This window comes from Olea europaea, chromosome 12, assembly GCF_002742605.1.
Source record: "Olea europaea var. sylvestris chromosome 12, O_europaea_v1, whole genome shotgun sequence".
Classification (NCBI taxonomy): domain Eukaryota; kingdom Viridiplantae; phylum Streptophyta; class Magnoliopsida; order Lamiales; family Oleaceae; genus Olea; species Olea europaea.
Genome location: NC_036248.1, coordinates 325810 through 345414, shown reverse-complemented (window position 1 = coordinate 345414; position 19605 = coordinate 325810). Strand labels below are relative to the sequence as shown.

The 19605-nt window shown below is 35.3% G+C and overlaps 2 protein-coding genes and 1 pseudogene across 2 annotated transcripts; 2 read left to right on the top strand and 1 right to left on the bottom strand.

The window, feature by feature from the left end:
- Positions 1-1741: 1741 nt before the first annotated feature.
- Positions 1742-6769, top strand: LOC111405059 (biotin carboxyl carrier protein of acetyl-CoA carboxylase-like). Its single transcript, XM_023033748.1, has 8 exons — positions 1742-1963; positions 2117-2181; positions 3048-3101; positions 4041-4301; positions 4383-4445; positions 5015-5083; positions 5188-5233; positions 6482-6769. The coding sequence occupies exons 1-8, from the start codon at positions 1825-1827 to the stop codon at positions 6541-6543; spliced, it is 759 nt and encodes a 252-aa protein (XP_022889516.1). The 5' UTR covers positions 1742-1824; the 3' UTR covers positions 6544-6769.
- Positions 6770-7967: 1198 nt separating this feature from the next.
- On the top strand, positions 7968-8902 carry LOC111405058 (PRA1 family protein B3-like). The gene has a single exon (XM_023033746.1). It carries the CDS (start codon positions 8038-8040, stop codon positions 8674-8676), a length of 639 nt encoding a protein of 212 aa, XP_022889514.1. The 5' UTR covers positions 7968-8037; the 3' UTR covers positions 8677-8902.
- A 4720-nt stretch (positions 8903-13622) lies between these two features.
- Positions 13623-18372, bottom strand: LOC111407073 (annotated as a pseudogene).
- Positions 18373-19605: the final 1233 nt, after the last annotated feature.

Genomic DNA, 19605 nt, shown 5'->3' with positions numbered 1-19605 from the left:
TTTTTTTTTTTTTTTTTTTTTTTTTTTTTTTGGGAATTTTCTTCCATTTAACGGCCTAAAAATCAGTTTATGCCCTGCAAGTCCATGCTAACTGACTAGGTTTTTTTAATAGTTGTTCAGTTGTTTTTCTTAAAGAAAACAAACAAGAATTAATGCGAGTGTATTCATTATCTGGCCAAGTAGCTAGATATTTTGTTATCTTTTTCATCAAGCTTTTCCTTGATATCCATTTAATTGGTCTTGCTATTTCTTCAACTGTAAATTGTCTAGTTAATTTTACTTGAAAGTATCTTGGTTAGATCCATGGCTCTACCAACATTTTTGTCACAACTGAATTGGATTAAAAAGCTTAAATTCATGTTAACAAGTAGTGGATGACCAAATCTATATATTATTCAAATCTATATATTATTTACACTATCCTCCACAATTGATATGGAACTGAATGTTATGAACTTCTTCACTAAAATCTATATATGTTATTCACACAATCCCCCACGAGTGATGTGGAACTGAATGTTATGAACTTCTCCGCTCAATTATGTGACATACTAGTTGCATCCAGTATACAATTTATGGCCCTTTTCACAAGTCCTGGCTCACTAAGTGGGTTTCACCATGAAGGTGTCAGGTACTGCAGGTGAGGATCAAGTCAGACTCTTGGCCCTGCGAACATAGTTGGCACTAACCAACTGGCCCAAAATACTTTAACTCATGTTAACAAGTATCAGTTAACCAAGTCCCTTTAAACCAGTCACAAAGTCCCTAAACATTGCAGAATGCCAGATCACACAATCCTTTGACGTTGGACACGTACGGATTTAGGTGGGACATGGAAGTTGCTAAAATTTGGGTCATACAAATAAATCAATCAAAGGAACCAAAACATAAAGAGAAGCCTAAGCTCTAGGTCTGCTCGGAAACACCCAGTGCTGATCACGCCGAGAGACATGAAAGCGGAGGTAACGCCAGAGTGCTCTTGGAGTGGTTGGTCTGGCCTTGAACCTACGCGCCTATGACTTTGTTTCTCAAAGGTCTAACTAGTGGAATAAATGTCTCCATTGCTATTTGATCCAGTGTTATTAGTCAAATCGGTCTATTAAGTGAAGATACGGAAACAGAGGGGGGAAGTTGCGGTCGAACTCTAATTCTAGAAATAAGTCGAGGCCCTATCACTTCGAATTCATTCCTTTGTAGCCAAATCTGATGATACGCTGTGCGTTATTTGGCAGAATCTATCCCAACAAATCATAGAACTTACCATCTCCAGGATGGTTTTTTTTTTTATAATCGTCAATTAAGAGGAGTTATTTTCTCCAGATTCTTTCAAAAAGTGTGTACTTAGGTCATCAGTATGGGGACACATCAATCAGAGAAACAATTTGCTTGTTTTAGTAGGCTCTAAACATATTTTGCACGTATTTCTCATAGAATAATTCTCAAAGTGGTAAATTTAACGGAAAATATGTGGATTTTAAGAGAAGGCATGCCTTATTTCGTAATTAGTAATCTACTGGACATATATTACATATTAAATAACAAAAATGTTGATATGAATGAATTAGTGTCAGGTAACAAGGATGGTAAACACCCTCTTTGACCAAATTATCCAATATAATGATACCCAGTATTAACATAATTACGTAAGTGGAGTGAAATAAAAGAACTTATCTGTTCTGATCTCGCATAAATGTTAGTTATCCTTGTATACAAACTACTGGACTTTACATGAAGTAGTAGCTTGACTATTATCGTGGTCTTTCAGATTCGGTCAGCACAAGTTCTCATTTGAAGTCTGTACTTGAACGACCTGCCACAATTATTATGAACAATGCACCCCTTTCGAACCTAAACAAATTGCCCTTCTGTGGTGGAAAGAGCATGTCACTTACAAATAAGCGGGGAGCAATACTTGTACCATTTGTGATGGCCTCTGAAAGTACTGGAACAGCAAAATCCAGTGGTGAGTTGTTGATTTCTGTGTTGTAAGCCTAGGAATATAAAAAGCCGCTTTAGTGATCTAGCTTTTATTGTTGTCATATAACTTGAAACAAAAGTTTAGCTTTTCTTCTTATTTGATGCAAATTCAGGTGACCCCAATGGGCTCTTTTGTCAGGTAATCATCAAAATGGATCAGTGGAGAAGAAATCGTTGCAGGCTACGTTCCCCAATGGTTTTGAGGTGTCTTTTGGATATACATTCCATTTAAATTTTTGCAGCCTGATTTGTGTGTGTTTGCCTTGCGTCGTCTGTATACTTAAAAATATAAAGCAACTAGTCTTTTGATAATTTTTTCTCATACCTCCAACACTGTTCTCTAAGTAGATATATAGTTATCAGTTGAACTGTTGTAGACATATGGATATGTTTGAAACACTAGTATTTACTGTATTTTCTTTTGAATCTCAAAACTTGGCTTTCAAAGTACTAATAAGGAAAACATTAAGTGGGCATAAATGGTTCTGACGAAGATATTTTTTGTTTTATATGATATGATTTGGAGTTGAACTATGGAAGGGTTCCTATGAAGTTTCGCTTGGAAACTAGATGATTCTCCTCACATGCCAAGAATATAGCCTTGTCCTAGGAATTTTATGTTCATTGAATTTTAAGTGTTATTGAAAAAAACAAGGTAAATCACACAATTCACTCAAGCAGAGTATTACTAGAAGTGATTTTATACTCATTATATAAGCTTTTGCCTTTCTGTTGTTTCTATAATAATCATATGAGGGTGATATTATTTTCTTTTCTGATCACAAGTAAGACTATGTTTGTTTGAAAAGAAGCTAAACCTATTGATTGTGTTCTGTGTATGTTGTTTAAACTTCATTATTGATAAGTTCAGTAATTTTTGGTAATATGACTCCACAACAATGCATTTCTTTCTAGATCTCTTGTGTTACGTAGTTGTCATTATGCCAGAACTTATGCCCAGGAACTTCCTTGTGTTCTAATTTTACGTGTACTAGTACTAGTGATAAGAGTGATATCTTCTTTTATTGTTTGTTGAAACATGACAAGCGCACTTATTTGATTTATGTCAGACACTGCTCACAGAAGTCTGTGAGGAGACAAAAGTCGCTGAGCTGAAAATTAAGGTGAATCTATTTTTCCATCATCAGCTTTGCAATTTGTTTGCATTTATGTGAATGTGAATTGTTTAGTCATTCAGGAAACGTTGAACTTCTTAATATATGCCAACAATTTTGATGTGACATGATTGAGGATAAACCAAGAGAAAAACAATTTAGGTTGGGGAATGTATTGTGCCAAAGAAACTTGAGGGATACGATTTAAATGGAACATGATAGAAGTGGTAGGTAATGAGTATTGACCAAATATGGCCTGTTATGGTATTGAAGGATTAAGTTGGATTGGAACTTCTTGTGGATATAGTGATAAACTGAATGGAATGGCGAAGAGGTTTCATGAAACCAGCACTAAATTTATTGGGAATATGCAGTTTTTTATTTATTAATGTTGTAATCCATAGAGCTTGTCTTACCTGCATCATAAAGTATTCCATAATTATGCTGGTGAACTTATCATGAAGCAGTGAAAGAGAAGTACATATTTCATCAGTTACTTTCTGAAGGATGGTCAAGTGAGTCTAATCATAAATGAAGCAACAAAACAGTATGCATGAGTTGTCAAAAAAATGTTTATTGATTACATATTGGCGAGCGACACTTTGTAATAATGTCATTGTCGATGATCAGCACCTTGCAATTATTTATGGTTGCCTAGTATGTTGATCTGTATCACTGCTTTATTTGACATGGAAAACAGGTATCAAAGTTCAGTACATTAGTTTGTTTGGGGTTATCCACAAGAAGTGACAAGGTTATGGTCATTGTTCTACATGGTGGTTGCTTTGTATCATTAAATTACTCACGCGTGATGTCCAGCTTGGGTTGTTTACCTTGATTGTGTTAATTGTTTTGAAATTGAAAGATGACGTCACAAACACGTTCTGACTATCCCAGTGTATTGCTTGGAAGTTAATGTTTACTTGGATGTTTCTTACTTTGTAACAGTTTGGAGGCTTTCAAATGCATGTGAAGAGGAACATTGAACCTACACCCACTCCGGAACCAATTGTTTCTCCCACATCTGCACCACCTGTTCCAAGTGAACCAATGAATGAATCAGCTCCTGCTGCTCCTCCACCATCGCCATCAAAATCTTCTGCAGAAAAGATCAGCCCATTTACAAATGTTGCTGCCGATAAGGCAGCGAAGTTGGCTGCACTGGGGGCTTCAGGATCAAGTGGCTATGTTATCTTGTCATCTCCACAGGTAAGCATTGAGGACCTCTTATGGCTATTTGTATGCAATGGAATATACTTTCAGTAACTCTCTGCAAATTCCCTTTTTTAGGTTGGTTCATTCCGAAGGGCCAGGACTTTGAAAGGAAAGAAGCAACCTCCTGCTTGTAAAGAGGTACTGCCTGACAAGAGATTTTCCTTTCTCTTCTCTATTTCCATTCTCATTTATCTTTCTTTTTTGTTCTATTTTTTGGATGAAGGCATATAACACTTCTTGGACCAATTTTTGCCTTTGAAATTAAAGATGCCTGTTCCAATTACTGCATTCTTTATTTCAAACATTCATGCATGTGTAAGCACTTGAAACAGCCAAATGTTAGAAGCATTTTTCTCAAAAAGTGATTTTTTTGTTAAGGAATTTTCTGGGTCTTGTTACTCTTCTTGTGAAAATTCCTGACATTTTTTTGCCAATCGCAACCCCACCCTCTTCCCACCCACAACCTTAAAAGGAAAAAGAAAAAAAGAGAATACCCATTCTTTTCGAGTCGATCATACCTCTGTACTTTCTTCTTTCAGCAATAAGGTAGATGGTGCTTCTTTATGAATCAGTTTTTCATTGACTGTTTACTACAGTGGTATTGTCTGGCCGTACTGTAAAATGCTTACAATTAATATTATAATACCTCTTCAAGTTATGGTACTCAAATTAGTGTAGTGATTTGAAGGACCTTTTTTTATGCACAGGGCGATGTTATCAAAGAAGGACAAATAGTAGGCTTTTTGGATCAGTTTGGTTCCGAACTTCCAGTCAGAGTGAGCCTCTGTTCTAGTTTTCTTCTAATATAACTCTGCTTTCATGATGACCCGTTTATGATTTTCTGCTCCTTCATATTGGTCCCAAAATAATCTCTGAGCAGTCAGATGTGGCTGGAGAAGTCCTGAAGCTCCTTTATGACGATGGAGGTATGATGTCATGGATACTTTTTATATTGTATATATGTGCTATCATGTGAGATTTGGGCTTTCTTTTTCATGGACTCCATTGTTGAAAAATTTGATGAGGATAAGATGAAACATACACTTCATTTTATATTTCATTAAAAACAAGAAAATACAAGTCATTACAAGACAAATAATTGCTCCATAAATTTGATCCTTGATTCGTGTTTTAAAACAATCATGACTTTGCACACAAAAAAACCCTCTTAAGAAGTTAATGGTTTTTTTTTTTTTTTTTTTTTTTTTTTTTTTTTTAAATTTTAATTCTAAATAAATAAATCATTTATTTAGCTGTTTGTTATTTATTTGCTATTCAATCTTCAGAATTGGATTGAACATATTTACTTTCAAATGCTCTTGGCTAAGAGAAATTGGAGTAGTTAAATTTAGGAAACTCCGTGTACATATATGAATACTAGGATTATGGGAGATTTACTGGACTACAATGCTTGTATCTATTAAATTAATGAAGCTAGATACAGTTCCCAATGAGCTAATTATATATTTCTTTGATTTCGATTGTTATCTGGCAAAAAAAATTAACCTACAAGGAAGATCGTGTAATGTTTAGACAAAAGATTTTATAATTTCCTTCCAATAAGGAATTATAACGGACCCTTCCAAGAAAAGTCATTTGTTACTTCCGGAGCTTCGACTTTTATAGCATTTCAAGCTATTTCATCATGGTGCTTTTCAAATATATTGTATACTTCATGTTTTTTCTAGGATAATATCAGAGATCAGCACATATGCCAGTGGATAAATAATTTTGATTCAAATTGAATTCATAATTAGAAAAAGCTGGAACTATGAAATGCAAGTGCTTATTAAGTTTTAAACTTCTCTCTGTATTTGATTTGCTTTCCTCCTTGTTTCTCATCCCGTTTGTTTAAATGCTTACAACTATTATCTGTTTGAACTTATGCACATCATCATCTTACACATTATGTTTCCACAATATTCACCTGTGCCGGTTGCTCGGGAATTGGGTGGCCCAGCCCTGGTTTATACCATTAGTTATGTTGTGGGATTAAATCTTTAATCAGTGTATCATAGCAGACCAAAATTGTCATCTTTCACCTTGATATGGTCCATTAAATAGTAAAGGGAAAAGCATGTCTTGAATTAGTTATTTGCTTATTGCTTATTTGTGTGGGCTTTTAAGTTGACTGAATGTATCTGCTTATTGCTTTAATTGTACTTGATTTACAGAAGCTGTTGGTTATGGAGATCCCCTTGTAGCTGTCTTACCATCATTTCACGGTATCGAATAAAATCACCTGAAGCAGTGATTTTCATTAGAATTTCTGGAGATTATTAAGCTTGCTAAGTGCATTCTTTCTTCTTAATTTTCTTTTCATCTTCTTGAGCTATTGCCCTGTAATTTGGGGACACTTTTGTAGCTGATGTGAACTTGCTTTGTTTGTGAGTGTATTTGGATTTATAGAGAGAACTGATTTTGTATGATAAAATAATTTCCCCTAAAACAATATTTCTTTTTAAAAAAAATCTCCAGTATTTTAGAACCAAATTAATCCATATAAGTTATGATGCAAAATATCATCTAAATTTCAACTTTTAACTAAAAATCATTGTCTTTTGTTCCGTAGTTTGTGAATGCTAATAGTCATAGAAAATTCAAACCAGTCGAATTTTTTCAATTTCATTTAACGTGTATTATTACTTGGAATATTGCTCGATGTTAATCTTGTGGTACAATAAATTAATAGTATGTTTGGTTGAAATACGTGTATAATTATTTTATAGAAGAATGTGTTGTTAAAAATGAATTTTGAAAAAAAATACATTCTTGAGAAAATGGCCCTCAAACAAGGGCTCAATTTAGCTGTATGCGAAAATTTATTGTATGTTCTATTCTTCAATCCAACGTACTTACATTTATATTTTTGTAAAACATTCATGATGTAATTAATAAATAGATATATGATTTTTGAACTTTAAATTAAGCACATGATCATTTTGGTATTTACTTTATTTCTAGTTAGATTCTTTTTCCAGCTGTAAGTAAGGGTATGGGATTGGATTTTTCCAAATTTTCTAGTTAGATTCTCCATGGAGGGTGAGCTGTGAGCACAATAATTGAAAACAGGAACTTGACCCTCATCCATCGATCTTGTGAAGTTACTGGTATTAATACCGAAAACAGTGTTAGAAATCTCAAGTTAGATTGGGAATATTAAGAAGGATGAGCTGCTTGTCAGGTCGTCGAACGGTGATCAAGCCATGCAAGCTGCATGTTGGCTCGTGTACAAATGATTTGCCAATAGCTCACGAGTCGAATTGTACTTTGTTGAGCTAGCTAGATTGCTTAAAGAGCTAAACTGAACTTAGTGATAGGCGAGTTGAGCGGTTTGATTCGTCCATTTTAATACTTCCAAGTTGGATGCAATCTTTTCTCAAAAAATATTGTTTGACTCACTTATTTGACCGCCATAAATGAGATTTCAACTTTTTTCCATAAATTTTCAGTAATTCTTTTGCATTTTTTTTTCTCTTTATTCTTTACTATTTAAAAAAGGGCAAAATAATTTATGCAAGAGTCAAACATTTAAGACTCTTGAAGAGCAAATAACGGGTGCCATTATAATAGGGGTCAATTTCGACAATACCGAAAATGTAAGGGCTCCTTAAAATTTACCCTTTTTAACCCGTAAAAAAAATATAAGGACCAAAAAATCCCGTGGAGAAGACTTCATTGGACGTTGAATTCTAACGCGTCCAATTTTTTTCCTCTCTCAAAAATACTAATGGCCTCTGCACCGACGCTCCCGATTTCGACATCCCAATCTGACACGGCGTCGCAGTCGATCTCCACCCCCGCCTTCCGCTCCTTCCTCTCCAACCTTTCCGCAAACATCCGCCATGGCTTCTCCCAGCGCCGCCCCTGGTACGAACTCCTCGATCGGTCTTCCTTCGCCCGCCCTGACTCCTTATCTGAAGCCGCGTCCCGCATCCGCAAGAACTTCTCATACTTTCGTATCAATTACATTTCCCTAATCGCGCTTTCACTCGCGCTCTCCCTTGTTTCCCACCCCTTTTCGTTACTTGTTCTATTAGCTCTGCTTGGTGCGTGGCTTTTCCTTTACTTGTTCCGTCCTTCGGATCAGCCACTTGTTATCGCCGGACGCATATTTTCGCCTCGTGAGATTTTGGGGATTTTGGTGGTGTCAACCGTAGTTGTGGTGTTCCTCACCAGCGTTGGATCGCTGCTCATCTCTGCTTTGCTTGTCGGCCTTGCCGTTGTTTGTACACATGGTGCATTTCGCGTGCCTGAGGATTTGTTCCTGGACGATTCAGAGCCGGCTAATGCTGGGCTTCTTTCCTTTCTAGGTGGCGCAGCTTCCGCCGCGGCTGCAGCTGCCCCATCAGTCGCTACGCGTGTGTAATTGAATTCGATCGAATCAGGTCGGATGTAATGGGATTGAGGGTAAAGGTAATCCTATTTGATGGTTATTTGAATATTATACATTAGAATTGTAATATATCTTGGTAGAACAATATATGAGGAACTGCTTCGTCATCAGGGGAAATTTGCTGGAGATTTTTGTATCTAGATTGGATCTATCACCTGCGATTTAAAATCTGTGTTTTGGATGCTTTGCCTAATCTTTATCACGTTTCTTGTAGAATTAGATATTAAGATCAATAATTATTTAGCAGACATCTTGTTCATTTATTATGTTTTAAGAATTGAATGTTATCTTTCTGTTTTATATCCTTTTTTCCCTGAATCTTTGTGCTATTTTCTCCATGTTTTAATTGTCTATACTCGAGTTTCCTAGTATGCAACCTACAAAGTTTATAATGGATATATTGTGGTTGGAGAAATCTGCAGTTTGCACTATAAGTTATTCTTCATTAAAACATTGAATAAATTTGACTGGTAGGACTTGGTGAAAGTAATGGACCATATGTGGAATCTGTGTACCATTACCGCCGATGTGAACTTTGTCGATGGGATCAAACTTCAGGACGGTATGCCTGGATTTTCCCTAGCCTCTTGCATAGCATGGTTTTGCAGCATATGCAAAGTGTTTGGTTTTTATATCTCTAAGTTACCGAGATAATTCTTTGCACTGGGCCATAATTCTCTAGAGAATTTAAGTTAGAAGAAGCATAGGATTGGACAAGGTTCTGCCAAAATTGTTTGAAATTGTAGGAGTGAGCATGCTGGATTTTTATAATTAAGGAAACCGGGAATAATAGGAGTGAATGTATTAGATGATTATGTCAGAGACCTAAGGCAAATTTATATTGCTGCATTATGCTGAGCTGGTTGCATCCAGATGGTAATGAGGACTATTTGCCAAGAGCATATAATCATTTGATACGGAATGTGGCACATTAATGAGATGGGAATTTATATTCAAGCATGAAAGGTAATTCTAACAAATGATCCCTTTTTTAGCTGTCCTATGGTTCACCCACTCTTATTAGTAATACACGATAAAGAGTACCACTAACCGGGGAGATAGATGAAGGTAGAAAGGCTAGGAGCTTTTGTGTGCATATTCATCCACTCTTGTACAAGATAGAGTACCAAGATGGAAGTTATTGTGTGCACAAATATGATATAATGAGAATGAAAATGAAAATGAAAAGGCTGAAGAGAAAGATTAAGCTAGGAGCTTTTATATGCACGAGAAAGTGATAAGTAGCATTGACATTACAAAGTTCCACCCACTAGATAAAACTTAAGATGGCAAATGACTCAGAAATCTATGAATTTGATCCTCAGCTTGCTAGAATCCATGTTCAACCACTAATCAGTTTAAAATAATGAAACCGGTGATCAGGATGAGGCATGCTGAAAACTAAGTTTGAATAAACAAATGTATCTTCTCTAATACAACTTAAGTTCTTAAATGAGGTCGTTCAACAATTAATATTGTATCCGGTGGACTTTATTTTCATGAGAAGTAGTGTTTTAGTTTCAAGATTGGTTTTCGGTCTAAATACAGGTCTGACTCTACTTTGAATTCTATTTCGTAAGAGATTGTAAAAAACCCCCCCCCCCCCCCGGCGGGTCCCCCGGGTCTCTCTCTCTCGCTCTCAAATCATAGCCTCAGATTAGACCGTGCCTAGTGCCCCTATTAGCTTGTGATCTTTATATGGTCGTGTTATGTTGGTAACAATGTGTCTGCTGTGAATTGACAAAAAAATAAAAAATGTTTGTCTTGGTGTAAGTTTGATGTTACTGTATTTATATGAGATTAAAATTATTTACAGGGGTAGTTCTCCCTTTAGTGAAAGCGTTACCCAAGTACCCATCACCAAAATAATTTATTAAATCATGTTGGAAATATATATATATATATATTTTTAATTGCACAAAATGAATTATTTTGTGATTCCAATTGAGATTTTTGTGTTTGCTTAATTTTTTGTTGATGAGATGGGTATAATTCCACTAGTATTATGAAAATTTACATCCTTAAGTATAAATTGGATTGTACCAATTAGAAAAGTCAACGAGTCGAGCTGAGTAGATTTGAGAGTCAAAACTTGAGGCTTGGGCTTGGCTTGAGTAAAGATGGCTCGAGCTTTTTTTGGCCCAAGCCGAGCGGAGCTGAGTCTAGGATCGACTCAAACTTTTGGCTCGGACCTTATCAAGCCAAGCTGAGCCAAGATAGCTCACTTATTCTTTTTTTTAAACACAGGCAACTAGCAATGTTGCTGCCTCTAAAAATCCTTGTTTACCAATCAGAAGTTCGAACTTAAACATGGAATTGACGGCACCGTATCTGGTAAAGGTCTAACGACGCTTATGTAATACCATGAACAATTTTTGACATGTCTAGAACAGCTACGTTCCTGTTGAGCTTCATCAAAGTAGATTTTACAGAAAAATTGTTTTGAAAGAGTGATTTTTTTAAGAATGCGTGATTAAAAAAATAAGGAAAAAGTTTGAGTTTGTGCGTAATATTGGAGAATATATAGTTGAAAGTGAGTTTTGAAAAAATAGATTTTTGAAAAAATGGAAATCAATCAAAGACTGAGGAACCATTTGCAAATTCCATATTGGTTGAACACAAAAGCATGATTGGCCCTGATAATTTTGAGACTGTAGACAATTAATTATCACAAGGCATTCAAATTTTGTATATATTCGATCACCCTCAACAATTGGCTTTACCATTCTACCTCATAAATACACGCCCTTCTTTTTAGCTCTGTAAAAAGAAAAGAATGTGTTCTCGTGTAGCCAAATTATTGGTTGGTAGCCATGATGAGTTTTCTCCCTCCCAAATTTCTAAAGAAATTCATTATAAACCAAGGGAGACAAGTGACAGAAAAATATTCTAAAATTTCCAATGTTATAGACTCAATTTGTGCCTAATTAATTATGCCAAAATGGATTTACCTTCAGGCAGGCTTAAGCCTACATTGTAAGAGCAAGTAATCTAATTTCACATGATTCAAACTTTCAAAAATAAAAATAAAAAAGGGAATCAAAGTAGATTGGAGACAGCAAGTTTCTTATATTAAAATTGCACCCTAGATGAAAGAGCAATTTTACGCAACGGTCGTTCATGATCTTTTCAATTTCCTTACATGGTAAGCTCTTAGACGTGGAATTTGATTGAATCGTTACTTCAAACTAAAAGGAGTAGATGTAGAATTTTATTATTTTACATAGATTCTTTTCATCCTTCTCGGCCCTTGGACTTCTAAGGTAGTGGTGGTGTTCGACGAAATTGATGATTTGAATTTAATAAATCAAAGTCTCAATATCTCTTCCAATCTTTCTGTAACCCTAGAAAAAAACGATGTTCTTATGAAATATTGGGAGGGTTTTTGATAGTTCTATTTTCGGGCCTATATACACACACACACACACACACACACCCCAATACAAAAAATTAATTCACACTTTACTGTGTGATGGTAATGAAATTAAAAAAACACTAATTACAATGTTAATTATCTTTAAAAATACTTACTTCCAAAATTATAATCCAACCCACATTTTGTAATTCATGTAATTTGAATTCAGCCATTTTTCATGCTTTCCATTTAATGTCCCTTCCAAATTCAGGCATTAATTTAAAAAAAAAAATTAAAAAAAATGGGATGGGGGATAAACATCTATGGCAGAAAAACATAATTTGAATCATCGTCTTCTGCATATATAGATCAAGATACATCCCTTTGAAGGCATTGCTGCATTAAGTTTTGTTTTTAGCACAAGGTATTTCCGATTTTTCCTTCAGATTCTATATACAATTTACAAGATGATGTCAAGAAATTTATGTATATCACGCCGTTGGCTGCAACAAAAGAGAATATATTCAATGTTTTCCAGATGTTCTGTGTATACGAATACTTACTGTGATTTGGGATGTTATAGAACAACTTATTTGATTATGTGAAATTCTAATTAAAAAAGAAGAAGAACGGAATTCTGTGTATTGCATACTGCCTTCTTCTTACAATATTATAGTTGAGGAGATGGGAATTTTTGATAATCAACATACCTCATAATATTGTATGTATCTGTGTCTGCAATATACGAAGATAGTTCAAAAAATTGTGTTGCATTTCATCTTCTTACATTGTGATTTTGAGGTGGCATATGATGGTAATATAATCCTGTCGATTATGTGGCGTGTCATTATATGTAATATCACATATTATGATATGGACCATACTCTCTGTCTCTACTTTAGTTGTTAATTTCCATGGTCTTGAGTTATAAATTGTTGGATTTGGCTGCCTTAATTAAATAAATTAAATTGCGGCTTGTTTGGTGGAGTAATAGAAGTTGTCAAGAACATCAAATGACATATGGTTGTTTATTGTTTTTCCATTTTTGCTTTGTAAAATGCAGTAATGGTATAGAAAAAGTTATGGTGTATTTTGTAAATTATAATTTAAAAACGGGTATTACATGTAATTTCCTCATTATATATTTCTAATGAGGCCTCTCAAAATCTCGAAGCCCTAGGCCACTATCTAGTCTGCCTTGAGCCAGGATCGAGTCTACACAAGAGAATTTCGATATATTTTTATAAGTGGAAATTACACAAAATCATATTTTAACTATTCAAAATTCCTAAATCAGATGGGAAGTTTGACATTTCAAAATTCAGATTGTCTTTTAATTATTTAAATAAACAAATTACCTAAAAAGAAAAAAACCCTACACACTACCCAGATGTAGCCCCATTTGTTCCCTCTCCCTCACTCATCTCTCTCTATCCTTCACTCTCCGGCGACGACAGCCCACATCTCCTAACTCTCCCTCACTCGTCTCTCTCTATCCCTCACCTCTCAACCTGAGAGCATCGCTGTTGAACTGAAGACACTCGAAGCCACCGGACTAAAGGCACTAGAATCCATCACCGCTATTAGTCAATGTGAGCGGCAAACCCCGTCCCTCTAAATGGCGCTTGAGTTTGTCGCCCACAGTGAGGATCATGTTAGATATTCGGTCGAGTGCAGCGACGAGCCTAGATGGAGATGATGGTTTAAGAGCGTGTCGGTGGAGATAGATTTATGGTTTGTGGCCTTTTTTTTGTGATGCGTTTGTGGTAGTTTTTATGGTATTTTTGTGGTTATTTTTGAGGTAGTTTTGACACACCCCGTCCTGTGTAATACCACTAGATCCGAACGTGACATGAGCTGATGATAGATATCAACTAAAAGTCGAATCCACCATCAAGTAACAAATACAATATATCACTTTTTATACATCATTTTTCTAACAGAATTTTGACATTATTTCCCCTGTAAACAGGACTAACCAACCTGTGATCAATTTCACACAAATCCCACACTATAGCACATCACAATAAAGATAAGCCGAAATCTCAACTTTTACCAAGAAATAAAATTAAATATACATATGGATACAAAATACACAGTGAGCCTCATAACTATCTACAAGTGATGCAAAATCATATCTAGACATGAACATGCGTCCCAAAACACTGACTATATGTTCTATGACGTGAGTCATACTAACAAACTTTGTCGTGTGGCTCTAACTCCAAAATTAAGGCTCAACTCCAAAGGATGCCCAAATTCTCAACTGCTGCCTAATAAGGAAAAATGTGAAAAATATATTAGTTGATATCTCAGTGAGAGGAGAAGTTCAAAATAAATATGCTTTTTCATTTATACATTTTTATTGAAAATCAAATTCATATCATTTGATAATTCACAAGCTACCATAATGTAATTATAGCCAAAAAGTGAAATATTCACATAAGGTCATAAAATATCATCTTAAAATCATGATATAACATTAGCTGATAACCATGCTATAATCTCATCACATCAAACGTGTTGAAAAATCCACCAAAAAAGTACTCTCTGACTGAAATATGTAATCTGTCTCTCAAGCTAAGAATTTTAGCCACGAGCCTTTGGCCCCCTCCGTGAACGAAAGTCGATCTCAAAGACCTCTCATAATTAATTCTAGAACACGACCAAGGCCCCTCTGTGAACTATATGTACACGATCAAGATCAATATCAGGTCAAGACCCTCCGTGTAGAATAGAACACGGCCAAGGCCTCTCTGTGAACTAAAAAAAGTATATAATTATGAGTATTTTTCTGGCCGATCTCAATATTGCATGTCTCACATACCAAACAAATCTCAATATCACATGTCTTACATTCCAAGTCACAAATATGTCATAAATAATTCTTGATATTCCACATGTATCATAATAAAAGAGATTTACATAATAACCATGTAATTCGAACACAGAATTGTATATAATTGCACATACTTTAACAATATACTTAATTTATAAATATTTTAAAAATATTTATATTTTTCCACTCACAGAACTATGTATGCCAAAATCACTTGATTGGTATACTGTCCTGATATCCGTATTGCCGCCTGAAACATATCATAATTTTTAAATCAACAATTAACCAATTTAAGTAATTTTCATTAATTAAATAGACGATACCCAAACTTAATTATTTCACGTTTAGGCGATTTTTAAAGTCTCTTTAATTACTAAAACTAATTTTTCTTTCATTTTACTCAATTTCATAATTTATTATACTTAACCCCTTCAATAAAATTGAATTTAATTTAACAACCTAACAACTATAAAATTAAACATAACCTTTCAATAAGTAACTTTTACTTACCTTTCAAAATTGAGAAATTCAAGCCTCATAGTATAATCCACTTAATTCTTAACACGTTGATGAGTTTTCCCTTTTTTCTTCCTATTTTCCCTTTTTTCCCCTTCTTTTTCCTTTCTCCTTTTCTCTCTTTTCCTTCTCTGTACCGTTTTCTTGTGTGTTGTGTGTTATTAAATTGGTTTTGGGAGGGATATCAATCCAATTCCACCGCCTCATTATACTATATATATATATATATAATTTTTTTTTTTTTTGACTTTAAAAAAAAAAAACATAATGTATTAGAAAACTCACACCCTTAAAAGAATTTTGTCTTCGAAATTCAATTGATCATGTATGAAAAATTCGTGGATACAGAGAACGCATCTGCTCTTCACTTTCCCATGTCGTTTCTTCTACAGCATGATTTCTCCACAAAACTTTAACCAAAGGAATAGTCTTACTACGCAAGACCTGTTCCTTCCTGTCTAATATCTGAACTGGTTCTTCTTCATAGGTAAGATTTTCCTTCAGTTCTATTGATTGTGATTCCAAAACATGAGATGGATCTGAAATATACTTCCGAAGCATGGAAACATGGAATACATCATGAATTCTGGACAATTCTATTGGCAAAACCAATCGATACGCAACTGGACCGATGCATTCAACAATCTCATATGGGTCAATTTATCTCGGACTCAATTTACCTCGTTTACCAAATCTTATAACACATTTCCATGGCGACAATCGCAGGAAAACTCTATCCCCAATATCAAATTCAAGGTTTCTTTTGCGTCTATCTACATAGTTCTTCTGTCTATCTTGGGCCGTCGTTAACTTCTTTATAATTATCTTTACTTTCTCAGCAGTAATCTGGACAAATTCAGGACCCAATAACTTTCTTTTACCAATTTCATCCCAACAAACTGGAGTTCTGCATTTCCTACCATATAGTGCTTCAAAAGGAGCCATTTCTATACTCGAATGATAACTGGTATTATAAGCAAACTCCATCAAAGAAATATGAGTATCCCAATTCCCTTTAAACTGTAATACACAAGCTCGTAACATGTCTTCCAAAATCTGAATAGTTCTTTCTGACTGATCATCTGTTTTTAGATGAAAAGCTGTACTGAAATGAAGTTTAGTGCCCATAGTTTGATGCAAAATTGGGCTAAAATTTAGAAGTAAAATAAGAATATCTATCTGAAACAATAGATACTGGTGCCCCATATAAACTGATTATCTCATTAACATATATTTTTGCCAATTTATCTAACGAGTAAGTGACTTTAATAGGCAAAAATCTAGCAGTCTTCATCAATCTATCTATAATGATTCATATGCCATCATGTCTACTCTGAGTCCGTGGAAGTCCAAATGGAAAATTCATAGTAATGTGTTCCTATTTCCACTCAGGAATAGGCAATGTTTGTAACAATCCTGTTGTTTTCTGACGATTTGGTTTCACTTGTTGGCAAATGAGGCATTTGGATACAAACTCGACTATTTCCTTTTCATTCCATACCACCAATAGTGTTCTTTGAGTACACAATATATTTTTGTACTACTTGGATGCATCGCGTAAGCTGAACTATGTGCCTATTCTAGAATTTATCCCTTCAATTTCGAATCATCTGGAACACATAATCTATTTCTCATAACCAAAGCTCCATCATCTCGAATGGTATAATCTGTATGCTTACATTTACTAACTTCTTCTTTCAATTTGCTCAACACTGGATCTTGAGTTTGAGTTTCTCTAACTGTGTCAATTAAAGTAGGCCTCACTTGGAAGTTGGCAAACAATGCTCCTACACTGGTAACTGATAATTGGGCATGAGAAGCTCTGAACTCGCCAAAGAAAGATGAACATACTGCGTTAGTCTTAGTCATAGGACTCGATATTTTTCGACTGAGAGCATCAACAACTACATTAGTCTTCACTGGATGATAATCAATCTTGCAGTCGTAATCTTTTATCAGCTCTAACCATCTTTTTTGCCTCAAGTTTAACTCTTTCTAATCGAAAATATACTTTAAGCTTTTATGATCTGTATATATCTGGCATCTCTTACCATACAAATAATGTCTCCAAATTTTCAAGGCTAGGACAACTGTAGCTAGCTCTAAGTCATGAGTAGGATAACTCAGTTCATGTTTCTTCAACTGCCTGGAAGCATACGCTATAACTTTCCCATTCTGTATCAAAACATAACCAAGACCTTGACGTGAAGCATCACTATATATCACAAACTCTTCACTGGGAGATGGAAGGGTAAGAACTGGTGCTGACACTAATCGATTCTTTAATTCGAGTAAACTTCTTTCACAATCTTCATTCCAGACAAATTTAGCATTCTTTCTAGTCAAACTGGTCAAAGGCAGAGCAATTTTAGAAAATCCCTCTATAAAACGACAATAATAACTTGCTAAGCTAAGAAAACTTTGGATTTCTGTCACATTAGTAGGCCTTTCCCATTTTACCACTGCCTCTATTTTCTGCTGGTCCACATAAATTCCCTTTGCTGATATGACATGTCCCAAAAATATAACGCCAAAATTCACATTTACTAAATTTACCATACATCTGCTTATCTCGTAGAGTCTGTAGAATGATTTCGAGATGCTCTTTGTGCTCATCATGATCTCCAGAGTGTACTAAAATATCATCAATGAATACAATCACAAATCCATCTAAATATGGGCGAAACACTCTATTCATCATATCCATAAATACTGCTAGTGCGTTGGTCAACCCAAATGGCATCACAAGAAATTCAAAAGGACCATATCTTGTCCTGAAAGTAGTTTTTGGCACATCATTGTCCCTGATTTTAAGTTGATGATATCCAGAACGCAAATTAATCTTTGAAAATACTGCAGCATCACGAAGCTAATTGAACAGATCATCAATATGTGGCAAAGGGTATTTATTGCGAATTGTCACTTTGTTCAATTGTCTGTAATGTATGCACAGTCGCATGGTGACATCTTTCTTTTTTACAAACAAAACTGGTGCTCCCCACGGAGATACACTAGGTTCGATGAAACCCTTGTCTACCAACTCTTGCTATTGAACTTTTAGCTCTTTCAACTCTGCTGGTGTCATTCTATAGGTTGCCCGTGTAATAGGTGCAGTTCCTGGAATTAGATCTATAGTGAACTCTATATCTCTGTCTGATGGTAAGCCTGGTAATTCTTCTGGAAATACATCAGGAAAGTCCTTGACCACTGGGATATCTTCAAGTTTTAGTTTGCTAACATCTGTATCAATTACATGAGCCAAATATGCATGGCAACCCTTGTTGAGTAATCTTCTAGCGTTAATAGCAGATATCACACAAGACGGTAAAATTCTGCGCTGTCCATTGAATATAATTTTAGGCTGTCCTAGCTGTCTAAACACAACCTCATTTCAAAAACAATCAACTGAAGCTCGATTTGTTGCCAAAAAGTTCATACCCAAGATAACATCGAAATCATATATGTCAATAGGTATTAAATTTGCCTTTAGCTCTTTTTTCTGTACCTTAATCCCACAATCTCGATATATATTGTTTGCTAATAGTGATTCTCCTATTGGTGTATTCACTACCAAACAACTGCCTAAAAGTTCTGGCTTTTGATTCGCATATAAAACAAATGCAAATGACATAAAAGAATGTGTAGATCCAGGATCAATCAAAACACGAGCATTTCTATCAAAAATAGACAACATATCCATGATAACATCTGGTGACTCCTCTACCGCCTGCTGAGTCATAGTAAAAACTTTGCCCTAGGTCTTCGGTCGTCCTGCCTGTCCTTTTGATTTTGTACTACTACCGCTCACAATATTGGACTGGGCCACACTATTTGCACATACTCTGTTAGCTAAATCATCTCTCTAAGTCTGATTCTGTTTTGTACTACCAGCACTCTGCTCAGGAAACATCCTCCGTGCCATGCCACCCTCTTGGAATACAATTGGACAATTCCTTTTCAGATGTCCTTCTTAGCCACAGTGATAGCAAACACCAACTCCCTTGAACTTTAAACACTCTCCAGAATGAGATCTTCCACATAATTGACAAGAAGAAAATCTGGCACTAGTAGAACTCTCTCCCTGTTTCGGAGTAAATGATCTCTAGGAAGAACCCTGAGTATAATTACGATTGGCCAATGACTGCTGTACAGTACTGAGATTGAATCTAGGACCCTGACTTCCTCGAAATCA

Coding starts and splice junctions, on each gene's coding strand:
- LOC111405059 (XM_023033748.1), top strand. CDS start 1,825: ATGAACAATGCACCCCTTTCGAACCTAAACAAATTGCCCTTCTGTGGT. Junction 1,964..2,116: donor TGGAACAGCAAAATCCAGTG/GTGAGTTGTTGA, acceptor CTCTTTTGTCAG/GTAATCATCAAAATGGATCA. Junction 4,446..5,014: donor AACCTCCTGCTTGTAAAGAG/GTACTGCCTGAC, acceptor TTTTATGCACAG/GGCGATGTTATCAAAGAAGG.
- LOC111405058 (XM_023033746.1), top strand. CDS start 8,038: ATGGCCTCTGCACCGACGCTCCCGATTTCGACATCCCAATCTGACACG.